This window comes from Centropristis striata, chromosome 14, assembly GCF_030273125.1.
Source record: "Centropristis striata isolate RG_2023a ecotype Rhode Island chromosome 14, C.striata_1.0, whole genome shotgun sequence".
In the NCBI taxonomy this organism is placed as follows: Eukaryota; Metazoa; Chordata; class Actinopteri; order Perciformes; family Serranidae; genus Centropristis; species Centropristis striata.
The window spans coordinates 11,037,163-11,065,042 of NC_081530.1; the positions used below are offsets into that span (position 1 = coordinate 11,037,163).

General features: G+C 36.6%; 1 protein-coding gene across 4 annotated transcripts in view; it reads right to left on the minus strand.

Moving 5' to 3' along the window:
* Window positions 1–27,880, minus strand: part of LOC131985023 (receptor-type tyrosine-protein phosphatase U-like) — a 321,313-nt gene that overhangs the window by 126,963 nt on the left and 166,470 nt on the right. For all 4 annotated transcript variants that reach the window (XM_059350038.1, XM_059350037.1, XM_059350036.1 and 1 more), the window contains exons 4-5: window positions 18,077–18,158; window positions 4,493–4,608 (exon numbers count right to left, since the gene is read on the minus strand). In XM_059350038.1, the coding sequence (XP_059206021.1) occupies window positions 4,493–4,608; window positions 18,077–18,158 (198 nt within the window). The remainder of the gene's footprint in view (window positions 1–4,492; window positions 4,609–18,076; window positions 18,159–27,880) is intronic.

Here is a 27,880-nt window from a genome sequence, read left to right on the forward strand (position 1 = left end):
TGCAAAAATAGGTGCGATTAAAAATCAATTTTTTTAACGCTTTAAGTTATGTGTAATTAATTAATCTTAATTAACGCGTTAAAGTCCCGGCCCTAGTATTTATATATATGAACCACCTCTATTTCGCTGCCCTCAATAGTGGACACTGGGAACCATTTGAGGCATTTTTTTTACTGTTAGAAAACAAGATAAGATTTGTTTTATCAGCATTGAGAACCTTTAGACAAGCCGTCGTTGAGAAGTAAAGTCTTGACGCTTCTGTTTGTGAGGGAGGATGTCCCCTTTTGAGGATTCCCCTAAATGTGGTCACAAATTGGAAACTACTGCACCAGACTTTCAGTTGATAATGGGCCGACCCGACAGATGTGAGGTGATGTGAACAAAAATGAGCGTCTGGCATGACAATTGCTCGTTTTATACAGTGTAGTGTATCATATGAGGAGATAACTCACGCAGCATCTGGTAGCCTTAATGTGAGAAGTGATCAGCTTGAAAGGCAAAAATATCATGTAGTTTGATCCTATCATTACAGTCCTCTGTAAACCCATATCCACTATGCTGTGGGATATCTGTTTAATGATGTGTTTTGCCTCAGACAGTCAGAAACAAGCAGATTCACTTTTAAACAGCTTTGTTGTGCTCAAGTGTTTTTGACTAACTAATAGAAATGCTACTGCATAATTTAAATAATCACAGGCTGCTGTAAACTCCACTGTATCGTCCTTGTTAGCAGCTTGGACATCATGTTTATCCCAAAACATCGTGCTCTGGCTGCCAATCAAGACATAATGAGAATCATGAGTCAGATAGAGCTGTCAGTTTATTAGGTGGTATATACCTTGACATATATTTTAATATCATTTATTTTAAAGAAAGTTTTAAAGATGTTTTGGCATATCTACACCTGAGACTTTTGATTCAACATATTAAATTCCACCCAGCTATATTTCTTGTTCTGAGGTGGAGGAGCCCAAATTCAACCTCTTAAATTTTGAGTAATTAAGATAATGATTAAAATGAACATCACCATGTAACATACTAAGATCAGACATTATTCTGACAGCTAATTAGCCTCGAATTGATTAATAAAGCAAACATTACCCAAACGAAAACAACTGAGATTCAACATAATCTAAACGCTGTTTAGTTGATGACAGATATACTGACTCAAGCAGATGTTTCACTGTGCTTTGCAGGACATTTATATTCGCCTAACTTGAAAGGAGCATTTGTTTATCAGAGCTGGTATGAAGCTGTCTCTACGGGAGATTATGGCAAAATCAAGTTAACAATAGCTCAGAAGGCTGTTCTGAAATCTGACAGCTGATGGCAAACATCCCATGAACAAAATAATATAATCAGCAACGAAGTATGCAGTCATTACTGAATAAGCCACAACTTCAGTGGGAAAGTAAAAAAACGAATTAAAATAACAAACAGTTTGCATTATTCACTTCAGCTCTTTGGCTTTTGAGAGTTTGCCTATAAATATAAAGGAATGCCTCGTATATGCCATTCTGTTGTTAAAGCCAGAGGAGGTTACTTTGAAGAAAGCAAAGTCTAAGCAAGAAAAACCCCAAAACCCAAAAATTATAGTTTAAATGTGTTCTGATAAGTGACTTTGGTAACACTTTACAATAACCATCATTTATAAATGGTAAACAGATAGTTTATTAAAGTTTAATCATCATTTATAAACCGTATATAGGCCATTTATAATGGTAAATAGAAAATGTATTAATGTTGAACTATAATTTATAAATGCCAAATACATGGTTTATTAATGTAAATTGTTACTTTACCATTAACAAACAATTACATTATAATTATTAGTTTATTAATAGTTTTGCACTCATAACATTTTTAACACCAATGTTAAGTGTGTAAATTATTTAAAAAAATGATTCATATACCTTTAAGAAATTGTTTGAAAACATCTAAATATTAAATATGTATAGCACTTTGTAAATGGTTAATAATTGGTTTATAAACCATCTATAAACATGGCTTAGATGGTTATTGTAAAGTGTTACCGGGACATTTTATATAATAATCATGTTTATTTTGTTGCAAAGTAAACCAATAAAACTATTATCTTTTTTTGTACAAATTTGAACTTGCTTCCAAACTTTTGGCCTGTAGTGTATATATGTGTATTTTTTTTTGTGGGTTCTCATTTTACTGTCCCTGTTGGCTGTTACTGATGGCAACCAAAGGCCAACAATTGGTTGTTAGTTTCTTAAACTGATACCAACAGAGACAGAGAGCCACGCGTCCAAAGACCATGCCAGAGGGGAAAACAAACCTCTGCTCACCATTGACTTTGTATAGAATGAAGGTGCCTCATTGACGATTTTTCAAAGCTGTTGAGTGGTGAAATGCACTACCCAACAGGGCAAAGAACCCAGAACTAAGTTTTTTGAATCTGATGAACCGAAAAACTGAACTTTTAACAAAAGTGGAAATGATCTAACAGCCACCTTGTCCTTTCTGGGAGATATAGAATGCTAAAATAATCATAGATATGCTTAAATATTATAGTTTTAGCTGGAAACAGACATTTGTTTGCGTTTCAGCCCATGATTGTCTAAAACCATGGATTATTTTTTTGGATGGCATACAGGTGCACCTCAATAAATTAAAACATCATAGAAAAGTTTATTTATGTCAGCAATTAAATTCAAAAAGTGGAAATAACACATTATATAGATCCATTAAACACAGAATGAAACATTTAATGTCTTAATATATTGAATTTCTTCTAATTATAATGATTGAAGACCTAAAATTCGGTGTCTCAAAAAATTTAAATATTACAAAGACCAATTTTAAAAATTTAAAAAAAGTATGTTTAATATGGAAATATTGGCTATAATTGGTTGGCACTATTTGACTTGAACTACTGGAAATGGACTTTCCATGACATTCTAATGTACTGAGATGCACCTGTACGTTTGTATCCACTTTTGTCCTCTTAAAAGTATTTTTTTTTTTCTGTTTGTCAGATTTTGAAAACTTACTTATGGGTTCTTCACCCTGTTGGCAGTTCATTTCACCACACAGCACCTTTTGGACATGTTTTTGTTTGGCTGCTAGTGGAATTAAATTGTCAAGAAGATATCGTCTTTCAATACAAAGTCAATGGCACCCCTCCCGAAGAGGGCGGGGCTTCAATGTCCTCTGTCTCTATGGCAACCTGGCAACTATTACTGCAGATTATCAAAGCATGCAGTCAAAGACTTTCAGTATGTCCAAATTTAGAGCAGAAAAGAAAAACTTACTAACGCAATTACTACAGGGACCTTGGGCCTGTATTAAAACGTCTCACTGCTTATTCAAAGAGAAGGATCACAAGAATCTAAATGTTCTTCAGACTTTATGTCTGGTGGAGCACGTTATCTACAGACAGGAATATTCTCTTAACTGGTTTAGACTCAGTGACAGTTTAAAAAGCTGCAGTAAACAGCAGCTTGAATAAGACTTTAATAGAAGTGAGGCCAGCAGCCGCATGCAAATGGAACTACTGTAAGCTGTTCTGGATAAGACTGTCAACTAAGTGCCAAACATGTAAAACGTCTTTATCTTCTGCCTTTGTGTTTTTTCTTCCTCCCACAATCACCAATCCCACTCTATTCTCCAGGTGCTGAGATGCTGGCTATACTCTTCCAGAAAAGATAATAAAACAGACACACACTATGAAGGTATTATTGGTGCTAAAGATTTGAGCACCTCTAACAGTTGAATTTGTAGTTGTGTGCAGTGATTGTGTATGCCTATCAGTACATTTGAAGTCACATACTCTATGAGTTGTGTACTTGTAGATTTTTTTTTTCTCCACAAATACAACACAACACTAACACATTTACAAAGTCTTAATTACAGGTGCACAAATCCTATTTTACAAGTCACAGATTAAAAAACTGACAAATTTTTGCTCCTATTGTTGTAGTATATTTGGTGCAAAACATATTTGTGTACCTGTATCAAACAATGTGAACGTGTGGACAAAATTTTACTATGTGCAAATCTGTGTGAACTTGTGCAATAAACGCTCAATGTATGTGAGAGTCACAGATTATGTTTCCTTCAACTATAAATCACAAATCGCGCCTCTCCACTGAGGTCTGTGGTGCAGAACGATCTGTGCATTCAGTCTATGGAGCAAAAGGCGGGTGCTGATCTGAGATCGACTGATCAGAGGACAGGACCTTTTGTAAAAGAAGTGTAAGTGTTGTGTTGTATTGTCCGCCATGTTTTTTGTTCTGACCGCCGGAAACTTGAAAGTCACGTGACTTGGACACAAACCAATCGGAAAAAAATATCCATGGAATAGCCACAGGATATGACTGTCATTAACTTGCATTGTAGCAAAATCTGTGTCAGTTTCATGGAAATTTGAGTGATTCTGTGGCAATTTCACGGATTCCTGTGAGACCAGGTTCCAACACACACACACACACACACACACACACACACACACACTTGTTCTCACCTCCAGGAGGAAGGGCTCAGTCTCAGAAACTTTGCCCGTGGCGACACACTGGAATGAGGCATTCTGGCCGGCGTTCACCTCTACGTCACCCAGCCGTGAGAAATGAGGCACCTTGTCTGTGGAAGGAGGGCACACACACACGCACATAGTGATGAAAGTGCCACATCTGGAGCTGTGCGTCACTGTCTAAATATATTTAACACACAGAAGTGAAGTGTAATTTATTCAGAGCCTGTACAACCAGGCCTGGATATAAACATGAATGTATGTGTACAGCACATATATTATAAACACAGAGTACATATGCATACCCTAAAAAAAAATATTCCTCTAAAAAGGTCCTTAAACCTTTAATAAACTTGCTATGTCAATTTCTAAATATCAACTAAAGCTGTTTTTGGAAGTTGAATCATCTTATCCACATTAGCAGAATCTTGTATAAAGAAAATACAGATCATAAGGCTGCACATTAAACTAAAAAACGTAAAAAGACGGGTATTTTTTGAAGATAACACCCACTCAGCCACACACACACACACACACACACACACACACACACAAGCTCTCTCCATTCAGTTTGAAAGAGACAGTTCCCCATGATCAGAAAGAATTTTTTTACAGCAACATCAAATACTGTACCCTTTTACACATTTATCAGGATCTTTCTGGATCTAGAATCTGAATTCCATTTTTAAGCCCTATCACAAACACAATATCCTTATTCTGTATTTCTATGGTTGCTGAAGAATACTGATTGTTATAAAAATCAATTTTTAATCAAATATAAAACAGCAAAAAAGGGCTGGTTTTACCAAATAACTCTACTGAACAAGATAACAACATGCATCTGTTGAAATGCATTGTGTTTATCAAATGAGATAGTTAATGACACCAGTTGTGTCCATATACACAAACATTACATATGTTTACTGTAATGTGCACAAACACCATATGGTAGCCCACAGCGTAGTGATATACCAGCTCATTTCCTCCTGTGGAGTTCTGTTGAACAAATATAATACATTTACATTTTGTTTTTTTCTAATAAAAGTCTAATAAAGAGGTTAAATGCATTTTCTTCCTCTTGGGACGCACAAGCAGCAGACTTTTCACCCAGGAGAGCGGGGTTTTCGTCTTGTGTGAAATCAAAAGTAAACCATTTTTAACTAAAGTTACGTTGTTTACATAAGTTATGTGAATGACGTTTTTGAAGGGCTTTTACGTAACTTTAAGGCAGTCACATTACCGTTGTCAGTACCTAATTTCCGGCATTTGCGTACATTTATTTATTATTATTATTATTAATAACAATAATAATAATAATAATAATACATTTTATTTATGGGCGCCTTTCACGTCACTCAAGGTCACCTTACAAACACAGCAAAAAACACTAGATAAAAACAAGAACACAATCAGCTACATAAAAACAATGAAAGAGTGCTGTCGAGGTTGACACAGTGAACCAGGAACTTCAGCGAGACAGTCGGAGAGTGATGTGGAAGGAAGGACTGAGTTGGGCTTGGAGGAGAGATAGAGCTGGGTGTCAACAGCGTAGAAGTGGACATTAATGCCAAATTTTCTGAAGATGTGACCGAGAGGGAGGAGGGAGATAATGAAGAGGAGGGGGCCCAAGACAGAGCCCTGAGGAACGCCAGGAGTAAATGGGGTGAGGTGTGATCTGAAATTTTTGAGTTCAACATTTACTGTTTACTGTTACTGTCTTTTATAACGCCTTACCAGACGGATTTTGCCCTAAACCTAAGGTCAGTGGTTCAGCTGAAAACTGTTTTGTTCTGATTTGAGAAGCAATACAAAGATCGTTCTTCAGGCTAGTTGAGTATCTAGAGGTAAAGTTGGAGATTTGTAGAGGTAAAATTATTATTTCTACCCTTTTCAATGTCTCTACTCTATTTTCCATTCATTTTGATACTCACTTCATGAATAAAACAGTCGTTTTTTTATGGAAAACAACAGACTTTTTCTGGGTGACCCCAAATGTTTGAGCACTAGTGTATGCGTACGGTTTCACAAAAAAAGGCTGCAGTTTCTGTGAATTTAGGCTACAAAACAACCAACCTAGGTTTAGGGGGAAAAAAACGTATGAACTTATAAAAGACAGTTTAAACAGTAAATAAATGTACATAAATGCTTGAAGTGAAGAAATTACCTGACTGACATGACTACCGGAAGTGACATAGTACGTAAAAACGTGTTGCACAAAATGTGAGGCATGGAAGTTCCGTGATGTTTATATAGCAATGTTTACTTTTGTTTTCACATGGGACACAAACCCCGTTCTCCTGGAGGAAAACACCTTATCAACAACATAGAACATGAGATATGAACAATACTGGCACCCACTCATCAAAATATTGACCTATAGTGCCTCTAGTGGTCAAAAACTTAACAGGGTACCTTTATGGGGGAGGGTAAGCTTGCTTTTACAATAAGTATATTATATTTCTTCTCTTGTCAAATTATCTGCTTGTCATTTCCAATTTGTGGTTCAGACCCCCTGCTACGTTGTTCGGAAGAGTAGAGGCTCAATTCCATTGTCAGTGTTGTCATTTTCAGCTCAGTTCTAATCAATAAGCAAGTAGCAGAGCACAAAGAAGCTATATATACAGTGTGTGGTATCATTAATACATCAGTGTGACATGATATGATTTGTGGTACTGCAATGCAGACGATAACATTTCACTGCTTCTGACAAGCAGAAACACCACCAATGCAAATGTGATTTTTTTTATTCAGCACCCCATAAAATCCATAAAAAATATCTGCACATGAATTATGCTTTAAAACAGGGGCCTCAAACTCAAATTACCTGTGGGCCGCTGGAGGCAATATCAAAATGACCAAAAAAAGACACAAAATTACCAAAAAGACACAAAATTACCAAAAAAAGACACAAAATTACCAAAAAAAAAAGACACAAAATGACAAAAAAGGTCACAAAATGACAGAAAAAAGTACATTACTTAAAAAAGAAACAAAATGACCAAAAAGACACAGATTTACCAAAAAATGACACAAAATTATTTAAAAAGAGACACAAAATGACCCCAAAAACACACAAAATGACTAAAAAGGCACAAAATTACCAAAAAAAGACACACAATTATTTTAAAAAGACACAAAATTATTAAAAAAGACACACAATTATTTAAAAAGACATAACATTATTTTAAAAAAGACACAAAATTACCAAAAAAAGTAATTAAAGGGACATTCCACACACAACATGGTAAAGTGCCATTCATATAAAACTCACATTAAACTTTCATATCAAGGTGGGGGCCACAAAATATCATCACAAGGGCCACAATTGGCCCGCGGGCTGCGAGTTTGAGACCCATGCTTTAAAATGTAATAGTATAAAAAATAATTTAATATAGCAGCTCATGTAGATAATAGACCTTTTTAAAAGCAACAATGTTGACTTTGCATAGTAAGAATGCACCATTGTTTATAACATCAAGTTGAGCCAACATGCTCAATAATAGGACCCTGAAACTGAAGCAGCTAAATGGAGTTCAGCCATTATTCATTGTACTATTTAGACCTGTGCTTTTCCTACTGTGACAATGTGTCGAAAAGCCTTGGCTCACTGTTAAGAAAACTATCAAGCATCAGGTATTTGCTGCAAAAAAGCGCTGCCCTTTTCTCATTACTGTGCACCTATTTTGAAGTGGTACTTAACAATTTCACTAATGCTTTGCTTGGCTATATGTCAAGCTACAAAATGCATTACATTAACTCAAATGTATTGTGGCCTTCACTGTATCTAACAATTATCTTTGGGAAATTAGCATTTCTATAAGAATTTTCTAAGCCTCCAACATTTGCATTAAGTTAAAAGTTGGCTCACAGTATATCATCAAGCTTGTACCCAAGGTTCTCTCTTTTTACACAAGACAAAAGTTCAACTGCAACACATTTCAAGGAGTTTATATTACCTTTGGAATAAAGCTGACAGTATATGTTGTGCTTATGCATAACACAATTAAAGTAAATTTATATTTTAAAACACTCCCTATTTCTTAGTCGTATTTTTGTCAGCAGAAAAACAACTGAACCGCCACTAAAATAAAAACTTAAACGAGCTGCATTTCCTTTAGAGGGAAAGTGGCCACCAGGAAAGTCTCAGGCCACGCCCTCTCAAAAGTCCGCTCACTTTGCATTTCTCCACTGCAAAAAGGCCCCCAGAGGGATTTAGAGACTCTGGAGGTGATATATGGTTTTCGATCGTCGCGACAGATTAAACAAGGGAGACACAATTGTGGCCGCCGTCGCTAACTGTGCACAATGTCAGCAGCTGATCATAAACAAAGCAGCATGGCTAATTATGCACAGAGTCTCCGCTGATCATAAACATAGTTATCGTGTATTAACCGGCATCGCTAACTGTGCACAGAGTGTCCGGTGCTTGTTGTAAACAAACAGAGATCGCTAAGTGAACACTTCCTGCAGCAGCAGCACATACACACTGTACTGCTACAGAGCTAACTGTTAGCCTATTAGCAATTTGCAGACTGGACGCTAAGGGGTTAACATCCCTTCTGGCTCTGCAGCTGGGAGAGACTGCTGCAGGAGGACTGTGCCGCTTCGACTCGTTCTTACTGTTCTTAAGGAGCCGCTGGCCCCCGTGGCTCGTTAAGAAGAGAATACGACCTTGCAGCTTGTTAAGAAGAGTAAGAACTTGTCAAAAAGTCTCCAATAGGGGCGTCCCGGTGGCACACCTGGTAGAGCGCATACCATAGAGGCATTGTCCGCACAAGCGGGCGGCCCGGGTTCGAATCCGACTCGGAGCCCTTTCCCGCATGTCTTCCCCTCTCTCCCCTTTCACTCTGTCTCTGTCAATAAAGCCCAAAAATGGCCAAAAAAATATCTTCAAAAAAATCGCTGGATTTGTTGCCATTTGCTTTTTTTGAAAAATAGTCGCTAAGGGGGTCGCTAGTCGCTAGTCAAGCTCCATTTAAAAAAATATACAATTATATATATAATAATAAAATATAATTTCTGAATGCAATACAAACCACATTGTTTCCATGTTGATGAATGTTCTTTACAGTCAGAATTAGAGCTGCAACAATTATTCAATTAATCGAACAATAATCGATTATTAAATTAACCGTCAACTAGTTTGATAATCGAATAATTGGTTTGAGCAGTTTTTTAAAGACAAAAGTCCAAATTCTCTGATTTCATTTTCTTCAATGTGAATATTTCTGGTTTCATTGTTCCTTTATGACAATAAACTGAATATCTCTTTGGTTTGTGGACAAAACAAGAGATTTGGGGATGTCATCTTGTGGTTTGGGAAACACTGATTGATATTTTTCATAATTTTATTGACCAAACAACAAATCGATTAATCTTAATAAATAATCAACAGATTAATCGACAATGAAAATAACCGTTAGTTGCAGCCCTAGTCAGAATACATTGTGGTAAAGCATTTTAAAGTTAAAGTGCAACTTTTCTTCAAAAAGTAACTTCTCGACTGCACTAAAGACAGATTGAGGATTAAAAACATTTTTTAACATGACAAGTGGGAAGCTAACAACAGCTGTTTATCTCTCTACTACAGAAAAAGGATAATTTCTACCCTTTTATCACTGAACCTAAATCTCCTGAACAGCGTTGAAACAATGTGAACGTGGCCCCCCTTGCACATAAAGCCATGTAAAAACCACCACCACAGTTTACATGGGGAGTTAAAGCCTCCTACATCACACTGGAATGATTTCTCAGGCAATGAAACAAAAATGATAACAATTATGAGACAGTAATAACCATCATATAGCCGAAGAGATGAACCGTAGTAACTGGAACCCCTGCTGTGGTCTAAATATAATATGTTCTGGGCAAATTGTTTCTTCTCGTCCAATGATGCAGAAACTGGCTTTTGACACTTGGTTTCCACAGTAACTAACTGCAACATCTGGCTGAGAATGGGACGACAGAAATTGCATCTCACATTTTACCTATTGCTCATTTTCTCTTTGCTCTCTGCAGTCTTTTTCATGCTGTATCCATCCAATAAGCAGAGCGAGAGGGCTCTGCGGTAACAAATTTCCTCAGGTGCATATTAAACAACACCTAACTACATGTACAAACCCTGCATGTGTTACAAAGTCTGCACGCCCGTCTACACCCTGAAGACATTTGTTTTGGTGCCAGCCAGAACATTTTGTCGGGAGGAAAACAGCGTGAACTCTCAAGTCATCTTTTAAAGAAGAGCGTTCACAGCCCTAATTATAAGAGAAGTCATTTGAGGATGAGGCTTTAAAAGTTAGTTAGAAAATGTAATTTAAAATCTAAAAGCACTGTGGTGATGTGTGACCTGTCTAGCCTTAATTAATACAGCTAAACACATATACAGGCAAGGTAAATTGAGTCTCAGATGCATTCGGACTGTCTGAGATGTTCTCTAAATTAGTAATGCTGCCTCTTATTCCTGATGCAGGACAGATTGGTCTTGACTGAAACACGTGTTCAGAATGAAAGCACGGACTCCAGAGGAAAACAACACAAATGTCAAATGAGTGGGAATGCAAACGAAATAGCAGTTGCCTTTTGTCTTGAATCGTTCCTAAGGGAGCATACCATTAATCTCGCTGCCTGTGGGGAAATTCATGCCAGCTTACCAATGTTTACTTACATCTTTGTGTGACTGTGTGTGTTTTTAAGGGTCGTAACGGACGACGGCTCCTGCAGCTACACCAGCTGGTACAAGAGAGTATGTGATTGTGCACATGCATGCCTTTTATGTACTTGGCACTTGTTTGTGTGAGTAGATGAGTGTGTATGTGAACCTGGTCTCACAGGAATCCGTGGAATAGCCACGGAATAACTCAAATTTCCGTGAAACTGACACGGATTGCGCTACAATGCAAGTTAATATATATATAGATATAGATATAGTCATATCCCGTGGCTATTCCATGGATATTTTTTCCTATTGGTTTGTTCCAAGTCACGTGACTTTTAAGGTCCTGGCGGTCAGAACAAAAAACATGGCGGACAGTTCTCTCATATTTAGTGAAAGAAAATCAATATTTTGACTTAGTTTCTGCATAAAAATGGATTTTGATCACATTTCTAGCGAGAAATATATGTTTTATTTTCTAAATATTCACTCAGTGAATGTACATAATCATTTTGTATGTTGGAATAGCCACGGGATATGACTGTCATTAACTTGTTTCAGTTTCACAGAAATTTGAGTGATTCTGTGACTGTTCCACGGATTTTGAGTTAAGCGAATCTGTGACTATTCCACCGATTCCTGTGAGACCATGTTGGAACATGTGTAGTAGACATCAGTTGCGCTCTATGATTCATGTATTAATAGTGTACATATATAAAACAGTTTTTGGCAGGGATACTATCCCCTAATGTGAGTTAATAGGCATGTGGTGGGTCCAAGCGCAACCATCTGCAACAAGGCTAAACCCAGACTGAGTCACATATCAAAGGGCCCTGGCACCAAAAAAACCCCATCCAAAATCACCATGGAAACGAATTGAGGATGGTGTGACAGAGGTCAAGTGGCAAACTTTGACATGAGCTTGGGTAAAAAATAAAAAAAAAAGCCAATTGGCGCTGGTTTTAGAAAGGGTTACTCCAGTTCTTCTGTCTATCCCCCGGTGAGGATTCAATGATTTATAACGTGCAGCCTGCCTGGTCTTTCAGCAGAGCCAGAAAAGGATATCTGAATTTCATGAGCTAATGAATCCCCTACATTATCATTCATTAACATTTTCCCACATTTATGCAGCCACAAAACAATATTGCCATTCTCACATAAGGCCAGTATGGATCTGAGCAGTAAGGTTTGACAGAAATACGAGCAAAAATACAAATGTCATTATTGTTGGATACACCGCAGGTGGTTGACGCATGACAGCAATGCTGCAATGTTTTCTTGCTGAAACAGTTTTTCTATTAGTGGGGTGGCATAGCTCAATATATCAGAGCAATGGTTGATAAAAGTACCAATCAAGTGACAATCAATTTTTTGATTTGATTGATTGATTTGATTGAAGTACCAAATTTGGCAGATGCGTTGATAATTATATGGGGAACTAAACTGGATATTGGGCCATCACAAAATCAGACCCTGGTTGCCGTGGTAGCCATTTTTTTTTTTTTTTTTTTTTTTAATGGCTGCCAGCAGTTGGTTAAACTTTCCTTTCCCATTGGGCCCACATGCAATAATGGAGATATTCTAGATCCTATAACCCTGAGAACCAAATCAAATACTCATTCTCACTTTTACAGACTTTTACAAAGTAATTGGTCATCTCATTACATTATAATGTTATTACATATTGCAGGCGGAACATAGGAACGCCAAGGGGTTCCAATTATTACTATAACATTCAGATCATTCATTCAATCGCAACATTTAGGTGCATTTTCTTTAACTTTTTATTGTTTTACATTGTCATAAACTATATTTTCACTTGAACTTTTATGTAATTAATATTTGTGGTTTTAAAAACATGGAAACAGCAGCTTGGAGGTGGCCCAGGTTCTATCTACTTGTAACAGCTGGCTGCCATTTTCCAAAATGGCCGCTATCGTCATCAGATTGCGAATATGCAATGGCCCAATATCCAGTCTTTTTCAAAATATATTAAGCTATATATGTACCAAATGTGGTGCTTTTATCACAAAATGAACAATCGGTTAGCTATGCCAACCCGCTATGTGGGGCAACTTTTGTGTCTTTGTTATTAAAACAGATGGAATAAGTTTGGGAGCTAAACTATGGACACAGCAATGAAAATTTTTTTTATTGCAAATAAAATTTGTGATTAAAAATGTATGACCAGTGGTGGTATGTACTAAGTACATTTACTAAGAACTGTGCTTGAGTTTTGAGGTACTTGTAATTTACTAGAGTATTCCCCGTTTTATGTAACTTTATACTTCCACTCGACTACATTTTGAGGCAAATTTTGTTCTTTTTACTCCACTACATTTCATGATTAATAAGTGAATCATTTTTAAAAAATTAAACCTCATAACAGTATACTTAGTAGTTTAAATTAACCCTATCTATAAAACACATAAAACACTTAGGACTTGTAGTAGAGTAATTTCACAGTGTGGTATTAGTACTTATGCCTGAGTAAGACATCTGCATATTTTTTCCACCACTGTATATTACTGCATTGGATTACAAACTTTTCCTTGCAAATCCAAAAGTTTGCTTTGGAATCCAAAAATGTTGTTTGTGAAAGTTTTTTCTTACTGTTAAGCTAAGTCTTATGGGCGGGACCTATGCTTTAAGATGTTATCCACGTCTCTATGAGCCAGGCTCCACTGGAGTGACAACTTGGCAAAATCCGCTGTCAGTAAACGGCAAAGGGAGTTGAGTCCATGGAGAAGACAGAGTGGTGGCAATGTTGCCAAGCTGTCACTCCAATCCAGACTGGCTGATAGAAACGTGTCTTGCATCCTTTAAAGGCCCCCCGATGAGATTTAGTTTAACGGCAAACAAAACCATTAGATATCCACTCTTACATTTTTATCACAAACTTATTTGGCTTGCAATAAAACATTTTTTTGGTAACACTTTATATTAGGGAACACATATTCAACATGAATTAGTTGCCTATTAGCGTGCAAATAAGTAACATATTGGCTCCTAATTAGTCATTATTAAGTAGTTATTAAGGCCTTATTCTGCATGGCCTTATTATACAACCAGTAAGACATTAACTAAGAGTTTTCCCTCAATAACCTCAGAATTATTGCTTATTAGTAGTACGTAAGGAAGTTCTCCAGACCTTTGAATGGTGGATCCTGTTGGATGAGGATTGGTAGATTGTAATGTCAATCATTACCCAAAGTGGGTCACTTTGCACCAATGTTAGTCTACCAGTGACCCGCTTTCTAGAGTAATGATTGACAAAGCAATACTTTTTCTGAAAAAAGAAACAAACAACTATAGTTTCAGTGCTTGAGACTATGAGGCCCCACCAATTGTACATTGGACGCTTTGCAACAAAAGATTCATCTAAGAAGTTTCGGGAATTTGGTTGGGTTTTTAGATTGGACACAATGAGACACTGCTCCACAGGGAAACCTCAACTGAAGCCAAGTGCTATTGTTAGGATTAGATTAGATTAGATTATATTTGATTAGATTAGATTCAACTTTATTGTCATTGCACATGTCACAAGTACAAAGCAACGAAATGCAGATAGCATCTCACCAAAAGTGCTTAAGCAGTAATTAGGTGAATCACATTGCAATATGTACAGGAATGAATTGTATAAAAATGCAGTATATATAGGTATAGATTATATATTAAGAAATAAAAAAAAGAAACAAATGCAAATCTAACTGTACATTAGTGCAAGTAGATCTGGAGAAGGTGGCTATTTGCCATTTCCATGGTTTCATTCACCGCTATGTAGATACGTATATGTATATATACTTATATATTATAACTCCATACAAAGGAAAGCATATTAAGATCATAACTCATATACAACAACTTCCTTACTTACTACTAATAAGCAATAATTCTGAAGTTATTGAGGGAAAACTCTTAGTTAATGTCTTACTGGTTGTATAATAAGGCCATGCAGAATAAGGCATTAATAACTACTTAATAATGACTAATTAAGAGCCAATATGTTATTTATTTGCATGCTAATAAGCAACTAATTAATGTTGAATATGTGTTCCCTAATATAAAGTGTTACCCATTTTTTGATTGCAGTGTCCATAGTTTTGCTCTGAAATCTATTCTTTGACTGCAGTGTAAAGTTTTGTTCTCAAACTTATTCTATGTGAAGACACAAAATGATTCCCATTAGTTTTCCTGCTGCAGCTGAAAACAGGGTTGATAGGAGCGGAGTTGATGGGCCGTACAGGCAAAACAATTAAGGAAGAAGTTTGGAAGATTTAGGGGGATCTAAAAATTGATTTCAATGAGTGTATAATCACCTGAGACTTTTCTTTTAGCTTCGGAGGAGCATTTCATAAGTACATAGGCTACACTACCCTACAAAGTCTAACTGCAGTAACTACACAAGGTAAAACTGAGAAAAGCTGCTTTAAAGTTTTTAACGTGTTTTAACTGGCCAGCCAAATTGGTTATATGTAGATAAGTGATATGACACTAATTTCTACATGTTTTGATAATGTAATTTTTATGCTCAAAAATCATGGCAATTTATTTGACCTTTGACCTCAAAGACGTAGTTACTGCACTCTGGTTTTGCTGTAAAAGGTTCTAATAGTGATGAAAAAAAAGAGTGCACTAACTACAATGTTGATTAATTTTAGCATATATATTTTGTTTTCAGTGAAAAAACATTTTCAAATTGATTTTGTTATAAGTGTATTTAAAAGTGTTTAACAACTCTATTCAAAGATATTATCATGAAGAAATGTTATATTTTAGTCTTAATACAATTTTATCTAATTTTTTTACTTAATCACTATCTAGATAATAAATTCCCTATCAAATATATAATTTCTCTTATTTTTATGTTTAAATCAGTATATATATCCAAAGCAGACTGTGGTAAGTCCAAGTACTGCTTGGTTTTGAGTTGGATTTTGTGTTTTTTTATATGATTATTTCTCTGAATTAATGCAAAATTGAAATCTTAAACTTTTCACAAGATAAAGCAGACATCAAGGAGTTAATTTTTAGTTATAACTAAATTTTGACCAAAAATGTAGTTACTGCATTTAGGCTTTGTAGGGCATATACTCATACGTCGTCTCATGCACTGTTACTGTAAAAATATCCATTAGTGCAGCTTTAATACATAAATTTGATCATTATGCTATTAAATCCTTAAAACATCACAAGATTCAAGCTTTTAATTTAATTTCTGCCTCTGAACTGAAATTAGATCACCATGATGCAATAAAATCCTCTCAGAAACAATTGGAAATCAACACACAAATGCCACATCAACTATTTATAATGGCAACAACAACATAATCATCTTTATATGTGTTGAGTCTAATTAAAACCCTGCATTACACTCAATTTAGGTTAATGAACTGACTAATTATAGAGTAACATGAAATGAAACACTCCATCACATCACAATAATTGGTCAAACCGGTAGCTTAATGGATAACCAAGTTAGAACCATTTTCAGTTGAATTGTATTTTCTGTTGTGTTTGAGCTCCGAGTTATATACTTTTTCAAGTCAGCATGAGTCTTTGCAGCTTTTACAAGGACTGCTACTCCAATCAGATTAGATTGAGCGTTTGTCTCGGAACTTCCAATGGCGCTAATCATCTTGAAAACAGCACAGCAGTGAAAGAAAAGGCTCTGTTATTAAGGTACAACATCTACACCGAGCCTGAGTACTAAAGGACCGTGGGGGGTAAAATGACCGACGTCATAGAACAGAACATACTGTAACGCTACCAGCATTCATAAAGCTTCAACCCACTGATGTCCCAAAGAAAAAACTCCCAGAGGATCAAAGTACAACCACTAGCTGTCCTTTTCCTGCCTGTAACATCACATTAGCTTTAAAAGCACCCGGCTGGGAGCATAGCAATCAGAGGAAAAGGTCAGACATTCTGCCCGGACAAAAGAGAAGCGTCCTGCTGGGGTACTGTGGCTGTGACTTGGACAGGTAGCGGGGATATAAGCCTCAGTTGCCCCCCGTCAGCCAGGTTGCCTCATAGTCTTCAATCACCTTAACCCTCTGGAGTCCACGGAAGCACCGGAGCACGACTTCTTCATGACGTTGCAATGTAAAAACGAAGCAGCATGGAGCCCTGCTGTCAGCTTTTTTAGAAGATTCCATATCCAATTTAGTGCATCAACTCTTTTCAGCAAAGGTAAAAAAAAAACACCTCACCAAAGAGTAAGTTTTTGCAGGTTTTTCACATTTTGCCGTTTGCATTCAGCATTTTCATTACAATATTTTGTCTTTAATGGTTTTTTCGTGTGATATTTGTCAATTTTTGTGTGGTTTTTTTTTGTGGGGGTTTTTGGGTCTTTTTGGGTGTGTTTTATGTGTGTGGGGTTTTTTTTCGGGCGGTTTTTGTAAAAAAAAAAAAAAAAAAAGTGTTTTTATATGGGTTATTTTGAAAAAAGAAATGTGTATTTTATGTGTGTTTTTAGTCATTTCTGTGTGTTTTTGTGTGTGTTTTATGTGAGTTTTTTGTAATTTTTTGGGTGGTTTTTGTAAAAATAAATAAAATGTATGTGTTTTCGGTGTGTTTTAAGTGTTTTTATATGGGTTATTTTGCAAAAAAAAAAGTGGTTTTTATGTGTGTTTTTTTCTGATCCAGTAAGTCAAAATGAAAAAAATAATAATCAGGTCATATAGGTGAGGTTGTGCTGAAAACAATGATTCCAACATGGCAGGGTGAACACGTTTTAAGTGGTTTATACAGGCAGAATGAAAAGGAGTCAAAAACCGACAAAATAGCCCCAAACTCCAAAGGGTTAAGGGAACTGTCCATGAAGCTTCCTGGTTTGGGCTTTTTCTTTTGCTCAGCCGGCCACTTTCCCCAGGCTCAGTAAAGGTCAGCAGGTATGCTATGAGCAGTGCAGAACGGGTACTTACAACAGGGGTAATTGAGCAGCACAATGTCGTCCAAGGCAATGTAGCCCTGTCGCTCCTCGGAAACGGTCGCTTCAAAGATGACCTGCGGAGACAACGGACAAATTAAATGACTACAGACCATTACATCTTGAGTGGCACGTAGACTGACAAAGTAGGAAATTAGAGGGATGGAGTCCAAAGGCCTGTCAAGAAGAGACATGCATAGATTTTCCATTAATTCCAGCGTGCATTTAAAGGAAGCTCCATTGTACAACTTTTCATTTCAATTAAAACGGTAATCTGGAAGGTTTCCTGCATTTCTCTTCCAGTTTTTTTTTCCTGTAGTAACACAGTTTCCTGATAACAGCTACACTGTAAAAAATGCCTGTAGATTTTACGCTGAGAAACTCTTAAACCGTGACAGTAAAAGACTGTAAAATTATAAATGGGTTAATTCAGTTTCAGTAACAATGAAACACTGTAAATGTATATAATACACTGTAATATATATACAAGCCATCACTGTAATTTTTGCATTTATTTTTTGTAAAAATACTTTTTCTCACTGTTAAATGTACTAAACACCATATCTCTAACAAAAATATACTGTAATATTAAATGGTAAAATCTTCAATTTATGCAGCATTTATAAAGTATTTTCTTGTCAATTATATGGCAGAACAGCGTTTCTTTTGATGGAAATTATTTTTATTTATAAGGTAAAAATGTAATAAAAATGGCAATCTTAAACGTGAAATATACACTGAAAAAAAAGATTTTTTTTTTTGGCCCTGTAATTATTATTTCAATCATCTATATAAATTCTACAAAGAAATAAAAATTCAGTGCTTTTGCTTGAAAGTTGCACCGTGTTTATTACGGCAAAGTTCTGGCAACTACAGTTGACGTTTTTTTTTACCGTAAAAACATTTTTTTTTGCTTTTTTTTACAGTGTATAATAGGATAATAGAAAATACCTTTTTGTCTTTGTAAAACACCAACAGGAAAATATCAGGACTTGTTGCCCCTCAGAATCAAAATGCAACTGCTCTCCAAAGCCATTATTGTGTTTAAGTCATGAGTCATGCAGTGAAACTATCACATAAGAGCAACAGATGACATTTCTGCACCAACACCGGCCTGAACAGACCTGAACGCCATGCAGCCACCTGACAGTTTGTGGTTTCAGTTGCGAGTCGTGATCACGGTGACGTCCCAATGTTCATAAATAGCTGAATAGAGAATAACGGAGGATATTACATACAGCCAGAATGTTTAAAAAAAACATAATGACCTGGGGGAGGGGGGTCATATTTTGAGAAAAAAGTGCAGATTTATGAGATTTAAAGTGGTGAATCTGCGAGAAAAAAAAATTGGTTTTTTCCCCACTTTTGTCTTGTAAATCTGCGACTATTTTTGAGCAGATTTGCCACTCTAAATCTCTTAAATCTGAGACTTTTTTTCCTGTAGATTTGGCACTTTAATCTAGTAAATTTATTAAATTAGGAGCAGTGGGCAGCACATTTCTGTGCCCAGGGAGCTGTGTCCCTGCTCAAGGGCACTACAGTCCTTTGTCCCGTCAGTCCTGGGATTCAAACCGGCAACCCTCCGGTCACAAGCCAGATTCCTAACCTCAAGGCCAACCTCAGTGTACTTTCTGTGTTCTTGTAGTGTTTTCCTATTCACAAGAAAAAGAAACAAACTGTTGAAACACTTTTACTTTACTTTTGTAAATATATAATATAATATGGAATCAGTGTTGTACATACTATAAATGAAATTCTATGTATAGAACCACATTGTAATTAAATCTTGGATGCCTAAGGTCATGTTAAGTCAGTAGGCATCTAAATGTGCATTTTTTATACGGAATTGTCTGAAAATTGCATGTTTCTCAAAAGCTCGAAGAAAGGATTATTGATTTAAAGCTGCTTGCTTAGATGCCCTGAGGGATCATTAGAGTGCTATATAGGGTATATTATCATAACTCTTACCCAGGCAAGGCATATTCTGTAGTATTACACAGAGTGCTAGTCTCATAACTTTGATTACAATCAAGTTGCTTGTTTCTCTGAGGCTGTGTGCTGGTGGACAGGGCTGATCCACTGACTCAGAGAGCAGGGGTGTCAAGACCTCAATCTTAGTAGTTTTGGTGCATTGTTCTGCTGGGTTAGACTGTAAAACAGAACTTTATCACCTACTCGCATGCTTGTTGAAAACTGCTGAACCAGCCACCACCAGATTTAACAATGGAAGACCATTCTTGGCCTCAGAACAGTTTTCAGCTCAAAGGTATTTGTCACACATGCCTCAAATTGTTTTTAACCCTACAGTTTACATTCACTTTTTTTCCAGAATGGCTGCTAGATACAAATCAAGACCTAACTGCCTGTTAATCTTGGAAATCATTATTACAAATGCAACTTAAATGCAGAACGAGCAGGATGAAAAACAGCTTCTTTCTCTGGGCTGTCAGAACTCTCAACACCCACACAGGATAAATTAATTAAAATATGCAATAAAATGGACATGTGCAATACAATTGATATGTGCAAAACATACAATCTACTTCATCTATAAATTATAGCATTTTCAGTAGTGATTTGTTAATTTTTATACTTATTTATTACATCACATGTCCTAGTTTTGTCCTTGTTTAGCTCAGTATTTTTAAATGTTTTTACTCATGTTGTTTTGTGTTATGATTGTCATAACTATGCACCTTATGTAGTGGCACTTTCAATTTTTTGTATAGTTGCCTATATAAAAACAATAAAGGCTATTTGATTTGATGGGAACTATCACTAACCCCTACTTTACTACAGAAGCAACATGATACCAGTCATATGAATTGATTTCACTCAAAGACAATCAGCAGCAGGGATGTAGTCCAGACCGACTTCATGTAGTCCGAGTCAAGACCGTTCAAAGGCAGTTGCAACCAAGTTAAGACCTAGACCAGGGCCAATCAAGTCCTTTTCATGACTATAATATGAATTAGAGGGGCGTCCCGGTGGCTCACACTGGTAGAGCGTGTACCATTAAGGCTGAGTCCTTGCTGCGGCGGACCCGGGTTCGAATCCGGCCTGAGATCCCTTTGCTGCATGTCCTCCCCTCTGTCTCCCCCTTTCTATCTGTCACTTTCAATAAAGCATGAAAATGCCAATAAATAAATAAATAAATAAATAAAAATAATATGAATTAGAGGTCGACTGATATTTCGGAAGGCCGATAATTGCGTTTTTTACTTTAGCCCATTTCACTGAGCCAACAGCAGGCAAGGCTCGGTGCAACATCTGCCGTTCTCTGGTGAGCTGCTGCTGATACTGGAAAAAAGAAAAACGCATCGAATATGTGGATCATCTGAGGCGCCACCACCTCGAGGCCTAGAACAACATACACATTGTTTGCTATCCAACTGTTAATGTGTTTTGTTTGTTTTGTTAACACATGTTTCTTTTTTTGTTTAAATTGAGACTTGTGTAACATTTGTTATCATTGTGTCATTTTTATCATGTAAATGGAGGGAGAAAAGGCAATATCGGCTTCAAGAATAGGCCCTAAAAAATCGGCAGCAAATACCGGGGATCGGTTAAGACTGATGTTAAAATAATCAGTATCGGCATTAAAAACCTGTATCGGTCGACCACTAATATGAACCATGTCTTTCTAATGCTTATATAGTGATGAAGGTGTTAGGGTGGTGAGAAAGAAATCCGAGCCATATTCTAACATCAGACTAATTTAATGCATTCTGTTGGTAAACTCAGACACCTTTTGCACAACTGATCTTGAATCAGCAGTTAGGAACAACTTATAGCAGAGCCTGAGACCAAGAGGGCAAGAAGTCAAAACAGTCTTCCTGAGACAAAGACCAGACTCCAGTACTACAGCCCTGCTCAGCAGTATAATGTGGGGAAAGCCACCCGGATTAGTCCTGCTTGTACTTCATTGTTCAATTTCACAGTTTCCACAATATATATTGAAATGTGAACACACTGCAAAGCTCAAACAGCCTAAACACCAATGACACACAAGTTAAAAAACAACAGAAATAAAGTACTTGTGCACCAGTATAGGCCTGCATGCCCAGTGCAGAACAAGCCTGCAGCTAGGCAACCTGCTACTTTACAATCTATGGGTGAGAACTCACTTTTGAAGTACTTTGTGGCAAAAAAAAAAAAAGTGTTAGTTTAGTCCTCAAATAAGGCTGACTTGCCAAGCCAAACAGTACACAAAACATGAATAAATCCCTCTTCGGTCCCTTTTATCAAACCATACGGCAGCTGCAGGAGTCCTTAAACGCAGCCTAAATATTCACTCAGTCATCGTAATGAGCCGGGAGCACGCAGAGCCTCAAAGTGAATCGGAGGCCTCCCAGAGTGCAACAAAGTCATTCTGGGTTTCTGAGTAGTAATTACAGTCAGCAGAGCCCAAATCATTCCCTCTGCAACTCTTCTGTTACCGTTCACTGCAGCACGACAAACTCTGAACTTGAGTGTTGAGTGTGTTATCAGCTGGTAAGATGAAAGTTGTAACTGTATACAACATTGTCTATGTGTGCACTGTAAAAAATGTCTGTAGATTTTACGGTGGAAAAACTGCTAAACCACGAAAGGAAAAGACCGTAAAATGATAAATGGGTTAATTTAGTGTCAGTAACAATGAAACACTGTAAATGTATACATCAGCCAAAACAGTATTTTTTTACAGTTTTTTTAATACATTACTCCACTGTAAAATACACTGGCACCATGTTTGCAACAAAAATATACTGTAATATATAGAAGCATCACTTTAATTTTAGCATTCATGTTTTGTAAAAATACTTTTTCTCACTGCGCTGAAAAAAAGGATTTTTTTGGCCCTGCCATTATTATTTCAATCATCTATATAAATTCTACAAAGAAATTCGAATTCAGTGGTTTTACTTTAAAATAGCAGTTTTTCATGTAATGCATTACTTAGTGATTGTTTGTTAATATGTGTCCTCAGTTTTGTATGTACATTGAATCATTCGTTCCAAGTAATATTCACTAAACCAGTAACCACTAAACCATTTCCAAGTAAAATGTAATTGAGGGACATCAGTGAATCTGCAATTTACTTGTGTATTTTCAAAAAAAAAAAAAAAGTGGTTCTATTAAATAAATATTACTTAGAAACAGCCTGAGTAAAGATTACAAAACACTTTCTGTGTGGAAAAACTTACCTATCTTTTTTGAACTAAATGTCACTCCAATTTTTTTCAGTGTGTTAAATGTACTAAACACCATATTTCTAACAAAAATATACTGTAATATTTAATGGTAAAAAACCGCTCAAAGCGCTTTACACTACAGACTGCGCTCATTCACCCGTTCACACCCACATTCATACTGGTGGCAGAGGCTACCCTAAATGGTGCCACCTGCCACCATTGGGAATTCATTCACACACGGATGAACGCCGCATCAGGAGCAATTTGGGGTTCAGTATCTTGCTCAAGGATACTTCGACATGTAGGCTGCCATGGTCAGGGATCGAACCACCAATCATTCGATCAGTGGACGGCCGCTCTACCAACGGAGCCACAGTCGCCCCATATGGCAGAACAGCATTTCTTTTGACGGGAAAACGTTTTATTTTTTTTATAGTAAAATATGGAATAAAATGGCAATCGTGAAATCAACAGTGCTCATATCATTTTACCATAATATTAGAAAAAGTTGCACAGTATTTATTACGGTAAAGTTCTGGCAACCACAACGGTCGGTTTTTACCGTAAAAAACAACGACAGAAAAATACCCAATGTGCCAGTTCAAACATTGTCTTGAAAGAAGAGGCAGAAATTAAGTTAGTAAAAATGGTCCCTGGGTGCAAAAAACAAAAACAAAAAAGGGGGGAAACAGTGACAGGGCCGTCCAGTTAAAAAAAAAAAGTTTTTTTTTACAGTGCGTTTGACAGCTGGAGCAATTGTTTCACCCACTCTTACTACGTCTAGTTATCTATGCCAAAGCCCAGTGGAAGTCAGACTGTGACGGTGCACTCAGACGGGCAATAGATTGCAATGTTGACAATACATCAGGCTTTAAGTGCCTAGGGCCAATCAATAGCACAAAGGGCCTTGGCAGATGGATACAGACTAAGGCTTTCTTTCCACTAATTTATTTTTATTTTTCATTCCTATGTCGGGCCATTAGAGACGTCAGACCGATTAACTCTTCAATTCATCACGCGTCAACGCACCCACCACCATCGATTCACTCAGCCCCGCGCTTTGAGCCATCATTAAGCTCCTCTGCATCTGCCCTCACTTATGGAAAAGTGTGTTTGAGGGTGACTGTGCCAGACACTGAGGAACTTGGCACTGAAATAGCTGCACACATGCAAACACAAGATATTATGCAAATGGCAACAGTAGAATCCCCTTGCACCTTGTAGATACAAAGCAGTGAAATGAGTGGATGGGTTGGATATACGAAGCTGGAGCCAGAGTAGGTATGTCGGCACTGCACTCAAAAAAATGTTTTCTTGAATGAATATAATCTTATTATGACAAGTGGTTGCACGACATAATTTTATCTGAATCTAGATATTTTTATTATGTTGACTTGACTTATACATTTTAAATACATTTTTAAAAATATTATGTAATTCTTTCTCAATTATTTTGAGTTCATTTTACTCAAATTTTCATAGTAAATCCAAATAAACCCATTTTAAATGAACTTAAATAAATTGTGTATGTTTTTTAAATATATTGTGCTCTTTCAAATTAATTAAAATGTTTAAATTGTACCTTTTTTTATTAAGTTGATTGATCATACATGACACAGAACCACAAGATGTGTAAACCACCAACTTTACTAATTCCCCCACCGTTTCTGTCTTTGGTTGTGTGTTGCTTTGTGCTTGCAGCCCGTTCCATCCACACATATAATATTACTCTATTTGCCATTGTTTTATTTCTTTGCAACATTTTTTTGTATGCAAATGCTGTGCATGCGTTATTCAATTTTATCTTCCTTTGCTGATGTTTTGTCCATTTGTTTGTTTTTTTTCTGTAGCAGCGTGTCGAGCTGTGAGAGCCACCATAGGAATGAGATATAAAAAGATGTATAGAGTGAAAATCAGTGTAGGGAAAAAAATAGTGGGGAAACACCTCACATAGGAGGAGGAGATAGAAAGTAGAAGGTGGAAGCTTAAGCCACACTGATATTGTTTGTCATGACGGGGCCTGATAGCATCTTTAATATTTGATAGCAAAGTTTCACCCTTTTCCAATACTCACACAAGTAGACATGGTGAAAAAACTATTTCAGCAAACACTGTAAGAGATGGATTTGTCCAATTGAGAATATCCAGCTCAAGGTGATGTCATTCTCCAGCCTTCTCTCAGGCTTTTGTTGCAACAAAAAAGAGGCCTGTAACACTGCAAAGGTACAATCTGTGAAGGGTGAATCAAGGTTTGGTTGACTGAAGCAGCAGGGTGCCATCACCAAGATGGAGTGTTGTGGGGTTTTTTCAGATCTTTTTTAACCCTCTGAAATCTTGGGCTATTATGTCCTTTAAAAAATCTGCTAAAAAAATCTTCACCATGCCATGTTGGTATCAGTTTTTTCAGCGTTACCTCACCTATATGTCCTGATAATTAATGTTTAACTTTGACTTACTTGATCGAAATGTTGAACCGAAAAGAAACAAAGGAAAACATAAAATCTGATCTTTAAAAAAAAAAAAAAAATTCAATACACAGAATTTTAAATGTTTCAAATATGAACACAGGTTGAAAATATTACATATAACAGGTTAAATGAGGATAATCTCTATATTTTTATACTAAATATATTTGTTCGGTTTTACTTGGCAGAATATAATCCAAAAAAAATCTGGTATGGAGTTTCAAGCCAGAATTTGGACTGTGGAATGTGTAAAAAAAAAAAACTTACGGACCCAGGGAACAGGGGTAATATTTTTTGAAAAAAGTTTACGAGATTAAAGTGGCAAATCTACAAGAAAAAAAGTTGCAGATTTATGAGATTTAAAGTGGTGAATCTGCAAGAAAAAAAGTTGTTTTTCACTTTTTTTTTTCTTGTAGATTTGCCACTTTAATCTAGTAAATTTGCAACTTTTTGCTCGAAATATTACCTCCCCCCCAGGTTTGTATTTTTATTTTTATTCATACTTAATATGCCCTAATATATAGAACATAGTCAAGTTCTGGCACAAGTCACTGAAGAATAACTCTGTTTGTACGACTGTTTCTTGCAGTTTTTTTCCTAAATTTTTCACTTTTACATTGGAGGTCAAGGTCAATAAAGTTAATATTATTATATTACTATCATACTGATTGGTCAGATGTCATGGTGTCACTGTCTGTGATGTAGCCTGATCTTTGCTGATTAGCTGGAAGAAATCCATGTGGTTCTACGACCAAACAGAGAGACATGGGGACCTCATTTAGATATCCACTGAAGTTACCAAATATAGGTCTTCGCCCGATAAAGGGTTAATAGTAATTTGACCATTGTTCCAAAGTAATTCCTTGTGTGGAGAAAAGTTGTGAACATAATTGCCAAGAGAGTAAAGCCTGCTGAAAGATGGAGTGTTGTGTCAAAGTGTACGACCAAAGGAAATGACACGAGAAGCAAATCCAAATCAGGAAGAAGGTTCTGGCGCAAGAACAGCGAGTGAAGACAGTTAAGGAGATGGAAGCAGCTGGACAGTCACATTTGATGTAAAAAGCATGCAAGCATTTTAATGTGCGCCTCCTGCAGAGACGTGTTGCCTCATAAAATTCAATGCTGGAGAATTGATGGTGTAGAGTAACAAAATCCATACTGCATCCCAGGAGGCCTCATAGTGAATACATAAAACCAGTGGTGGCAGTAAAAGGGATTGCATTAAAAACAAGATTTGCACAGTAATTAATATTTTTAGCTTTTAGTTTTTCATTAAAGCACTGCAGAAATTATTTATGTGTGTGCATTAATGATAAAGCCGTGGACGCCATCAATCTTCACGAGCACCCTGATTAAATTAACGACTTACATGCAGCCGTTTGAAGAATGTGGAGAACAAAAATTGCAACAATGTTTTGGTAATTGATTTCTTTAGCGAGAATGAGGACAGCATTATTGATCCATATTGACAATGTGGCAGGAAAACATTGAAATATATGATGTGCAATTTCACCAGCCAGCTCCTCTGTGCAGGCTGAAGAAATACAGTGAGCTGTACAGTAGTTCTGCTGCAGTGTGCTGCAGGAGGACATGACAGCATACGCTCAATTCTTTCTTTTTATGATTCTCTCTGTGTGTGTATGTGTGTGTGTGTACCTATCCAAACAGTGGACTTCTGTATTAAAACATATTCACCAACAGTGGACCAACAAGCCAACAGGGACATTTGGGAGGTCCATTGTTGGCCATACTAATTCTGAAATCATGTCTTTAACCCTCTAGAGTCTCCAAAAGCTCCAAATCCTGACTTCTTCATGACATCCAGACTAGAAAACAAAGCAGCGTGGAGCCCTACTGTAAATTTACCTCTAAAGTTCTGGCTGTAAACTCCATGAGGCCAGTTTCAGTTTGATGATTATATACCAAGTAAAACTGGAGACAAGCTCAAATATTTAGTATAAAATGATAGAACTGGATGTAACCCTCTTATATGTTATATTTGCAGCCTTTGTTCACATTTGCAACATTTATACATTTTTTATTGAGCATGATAGTGTTTTGAAAGTACAAAAAAGATTCAAAATCACATTTAATGTTGGACTAAAGGACTACAAAAGACACTAAATGACCAAAAAAGACACAAAAGGACTAAAAACAAGA